General features: G+C 43.5%; 1 protein-coding gene across 1 annotated transcript; it reads right to left on the reverse strand.

Annotated features, from left to right (window-relative positions):
- Positions 1-1,279: 1,279 nt before the first annotated feature.
- On the reverse strand, positions 1,280-4,649 carry LOC136522870 (uncharacterized). Its single transcript, XM_066516666.1, has 3 exons — positions 4,042-4,649; positions 2,560-2,603; positions 1,280-1,596 (listed from the first exon to the last, which is right to left on the reverse strand). The coding sequence occupies exon 1, from the start codon at positions 4,559-4,561 to the stop codon at positions 4,046-4,048; it is 516 nt and encodes a 171-aa protein (XP_066372763.1). The 5' UTR covers positions 4,562-4,649; the 3' UTR covers positions 1,280-1,596; positions 2,560-2,603; positions 4,042-4,045.
- Positions 4,650-5,132: the final 483 nt, after the last annotated feature.

Here is a 5,132-nt window from a genome sequence, read left to right on the forward strand (position 1 = left end):
TAGGTCCAGCACAACAGATATTCTATCTTCCACACGGCTCACAATGCCCAAACGTATCAGTGGTTTTATATATAGGCATATATAGGCCACAAACATACAGCAAAAACAGCATCTAGCATCAGAGAATTAAACCAGACAGAACGCACCAAGCATCATCATCATACAACGACTTGCGTGTAGAACAGGTAGCTTGCAACTGCGCCGGGCACGGGTGGTCTACTGACTCGATTCCGATTGACATATATGACTTGGAATGGAAGTACGATCGACGACTTCATCCGTCCACGCCTAGGATCGGACGTCACGGCAAGTGCAGGGAAGTAAAAAAAAAATCTCCTCCAGTGCACGGAAGATCATAACGCACACGTCGTGGAAATAAAAGCAACATTTATTTGAAACCTACATAAAAGAAGAAGAAAAAAAAAGCTTTGCTTTTTGAAAGACCCAGCATTATTTTGCTTTGAAATGCATGCAGTGACCAAGATTCAAAAAGGCTCTTGTTGAAGTAAACTCGACCCGACCAATCTAATTAATCCGATTAGTCCCAAAAAAAGACCTAACTCAACCAGAGCATCGATGGACTCAGATCATAGTTTTCGACCGATACTCAGATCTAATCTAACCCAGAAAAAAAAAAGCCTGACCATGCAAACATAGGAAAATCTAATCTAACGAAAAACTTATAAGCAATAGTCTGACCCAACCAGCCCAACGTGTTCACCGTGTGGGCACGGATCAAAATTTTGACCCGATGTTTTTTATCGGCCTACGCGGTGTCACATTATACAACACTCTGCTAATTAATAAAGCATACGGTGCATCTATGCACTTACCCATGAATGCCCTTTCGCCTATCCAACTTATATTCAGAACTCCGGACGCTCGATCAGACTAGTGACCAGCCATGTTTTCTCCTCGCAAAAAAAGACGATCGGTCATGCATGCCAACCCAGCCTCAAATAATGTGTGCGCGAGTCCGAAAGCTGGACCTGAGACGCCTCTCTACAGCATGTTCGCTTGCTCGTATATGATCATGGATTATAAGTTGGAATAATATTTCTCTTACACCAAACTAGTCAACAGTAAATAATCAACGATCGTTTATGGCCTGCCGAACAGGTTGCTAACGGCTAAAGAATGATGCATGCGTACAAGTGCACCCCACGTGTTGGACCTTGAACCTGCTAAAATATGACTAGCAGAGCACACATGCCTCGAATCCAAAACATAATTGCAGTGCATCCCTTGCGGAGTTTCGTCAGAATGACCGAGATGTTAGTTAAATTAATAAACTTAAGAAAGGCGCGCGGTCTAAATTAGGTAGCACAGTAAACATGACAAGGCTGCCTGCCAGAGTGCTCATCAGGAGAACTAGTTCCAAATCAGGAGAACAAGTCTACATGTTACTTTACAGAGTGTGGTCATCAGGATAACAAAAGGAGAACTACAGTCTACAGAATGGATAGAATGCATGGCGACCTAAGTTATTTAGCTTGATTTTATTTACAGATGCTGATGGATTTTGCTTGGTGATGCCGTCACCTAGGAAGCAGATGCACTTTTAACAAAAGCGATACTCTTCTTGGCATCTGTAATCTGTAAAATAACAATAAAGTATATCCTGTTAGCTTTTGCTTGACACAACTCAGGTTCTGCACAAGTGTGAATATCAATAACAATATACTCCGTAGTCTATGCACAAATCACTATTGGCAACATGGAAACTCTTGAGCTCTTGGGTAAAAAGATAAACAACAGTAACTAGAACTAAGTACTAACAAGTAATTTTTGGGAGAATGGAGATTCATTTGAACTGAACAAAAATTTTGGGAGAAAAAAGAACACAGCAAGATGACCCATAGAAACACTAGGTGGATCTGAGTATTCATCAGAGGAAGGAACAATAGAACCTCACAGCTAGCTAGCTAGCTAGCAAGAACCTCACAGCTTGCATATAAGTCAATTAGATTTACATATTTTGTTTGTTTTTAACAGCTCAATTTCATGTGTCACTTTCTATACTTTGGTTTAGGACTGAAGGCAGTACTACTTAAGGCAGCTCAATCCTGTGCTCTGAAGGCCATATTTTTGTTGATCATTGAGAATACTATAACCATAAGAAGCTGATAGTAACATAATACTACTCAGAAGACAATAATGTTAGGATCATGAAAATGAGCATTGCAAAAGACAATAATGTTAGTAGATATACTGTATCGCTACACCTCATACCTTAACCAAAAAAAAACTAAAGAAATAATAAAGAAGCATTGCAGAACTATGTCACAGCATATAGGGTTGCACTGGAATGCAGTGTGCCCACTGCCCAACTGAATCATCACCACGAATATGTGTAAAGCGTCCCTGAGTTAATCATCCCAACTGGAATGCACGCACAAATACAAAAGACAAAGCTAGCTATAGTCTCTGAAAGAAAAGAAACCGAGTGCTAAATGTATGCACAGTGAAATGTAAACTGAATGCACGCAGGATCCATCCAGTAGTTCAGACAATTTCAGCTACAAGAACATACTAGGAAAAGGTTGGTTCACAACATACCTGCTACTGCTACTGCTAGCCCTCTTCAAGTTCCAGATCTTGATCTGAAAAATGAAATTTTGTTTAGTTACCAGGAAAGAAAACAATACAGAAAGATGTCCCATAGTTTCAGATCCAAGTTTTATATCATAAACTGAAACTGAAGGATACATAGACTAGCAGTGTCACATGCATGCATCTGGACATCTGGTACAGCAGCAAGCAAACACTGCAGAAGCGACACCATCGCAAATGCTGCTACTGCTGCTGTCTGGTGATAAGTATCATAAAGCTTACTACTGGCATTAGTACTACCGTGTATTAGAAAAATATTTAGAACAATATCATGCCACGGTCAACAATTGTTTCAGATTAACGGAAGTGTCAAAATGAAATGACAGAACTTATGAATAAAATCCATGTGCCAAAATGAAGGACACAAGAAAGCATAGCTGATGGGCAGTATGTCAGTATGATTGAAAAGTGAAAATGCTAGGCTAAATCCGACTACTGTATGGGACAAGTGTAACTCACTCACTGGTGGGCAGGTATTTTGATTAGTCTCAGCAGTAAAGCAACGAGTATGATACCATGATAGTTAACAAATGTTCTAGGCCGGAAAAAGAAAAGGCAGCTTTCTAGCAACATCACCATCACGCTTGTTTCATCAATCAGACACTACTAGTACTACTGGTTCTGAAAGCTGCTTACTGCATATATTTTTTCAATGCCCAGATGGAGCTAGCACTGTTTGTCTCTAGCCCTAGTATTTGACATAAACTTTCATTACTGATAGCTCATAGTATATGCTATTCAAGGCAGCAAAATCTAGATAGCTGAAAGTTTACCTATTGTTTCAGAGATGGTAAATGTACACTTAGACACTAAAGATCAAGTGAAAGAAACAAAAGGTGAAGGCGGGACAAAGAGATGGTTGAAATTGGAGTTGTCTCATGACTCTACAGCTTCTCGAATTGGTATGATATATCAAGTTCAAGTTGGAGAATTTTACAAAAGCTTTCTAATAGGTCCAAGAATATCAAAACCAAAGTCTAGAGAAAAAATAGACGGTCAAAATACCGAAGCATCAACAAGTGGCCAACTTATTGATATTCTCACCGGATCCACAGAGCTACACTCACATGCAAATATCAAGGTTCACAGGGCTACATACACATGCAAATAGCCAAATATTGCAGATACGTTGCGATTTGCATAGAATAATTTGTGACGAACCATATCAAAAATTATTAATAATATATTGTGGCTAGAATGTGTTCTGTCCTTCAAGAACTAAGCATTTGTTCAAGTTGGAAGAGTCTATATGCAAAATGGCGAAAGCGACGCAAACAAAATGCAGAAACATCAGATCAGGTAATAGCAGTTCTCATAGGCTTAGGCTCCCTCTATATTAATAGATACAGTATGGCACTTTTATTTGTCGATCGTATGGACGCTCATCAGAGTGTGTCAGAGAAGTTGGTGTTATACTGTTATACTTACCCATCTATGAAGCAAGAACATACAGATGTCTCTCATCCCTCTCGCAGTCTCGCATGATCAGAGATTCAGATCGCTTCTCATCGTCATCATCATGGAGAAACAGAGCGTAGAACCCACCGCCGACGGTGGCGGCGGCCAAGACCCATGCCACGACCGCGAGGCCCAGTGGCATCACCTCCCCGATCTTCCAGGTGAAGGCGGCGGTGAGCGTGGTGGTGAGGAGCCACACGGCGAGCCTGGCGCGGCCGCGCGCGGGGGACCCGTGCGGCGCGACCTCGAAGCGGTGGAGCGCGCAGAGGAGCAGGGCCAGGTTCAGGTGGGAGACGACGACGAAGGCGACCGCGCCGTGGCCGTCGCCGTGGACGCGGCGGACGCAGAGCGCGAGGTTGAGCCCCAGGAAGACGAGAATCGCCACGGTGGCCCAACGGACGCGGCGGGTGGGGGCCGCCGGCGCCGCGGCTGCGGGTTTGGATTTCTGGTTGGGATCGTTGGCGTAGGGGAGCTCCGCCGCATACGCCATCGCGCTGCTCGGTGGTCGATTCGCAGTGCTGAATTGGGGATTGGGTTGGGGCTTCTGCGCCGCAGTCAAGTCAAGTCCTACCGTGAGATTTCCGTGAAGTTCCAATGAGTAATGGTGGCAACAACCACCAGGCCCAGATCTAGACGACACGCTCGCCGCGTGTCCTAGTCTGGCACGTTGCTCGTGTCCTGCAGCGTCTGCCCATCTGCTATTGCGTTACGTTATGAAGCGTGCTAGCACTGGCTACTACTAGTGATTTAACAGCGTACTAATTATTTTTAAGAAAGTGTTCATGTACTTCCATTAAAAAAAGAAAAAAATTAGTTGGGTAGCATCGAACGATCACGATCTCCGTAAAATACCATCAAAGTTTGCGCCATTGTAAAATACCACCAAAAGATTGAATCGTGAACTGAAAATTGCATTACATTAAAATAAAGCAACAGAAGTGACGGCACTGAAAGTAGCCTCCGGCACGCCCTTACGGGTTGTTCTCGTGGACGCTCGCCACGAACAGGAACGACTCCTGCGGCACCACCGGCACCACGTGCCGTAGCGCCCGTGGTTGCGC

The sequence above is a fragment of the Miscanthus floridulus genome, chromosome 18 (genome assembly GCF_019320115.1).
Source record: "Miscanthus floridulus cultivar M001 chromosome 18, ASM1932011v1, whole genome shotgun sequence".
Classification (NCBI taxonomy): Eukaryota; Viridiplantae; Streptophyta; class Magnoliopsida; order Poales; family Poaceae; genus Miscanthus; species Miscanthus floridulus.

What these genes read in the sequence shown, in the direction of transcription:
- LOC136522870 (XM_066516666.1), bottom strand. Translation starts at nt 4,561, where the DNA reads ATGGCGTATGCGGCGGAGCTCCCCTACGCCAACGATCCCAACCAGAAA.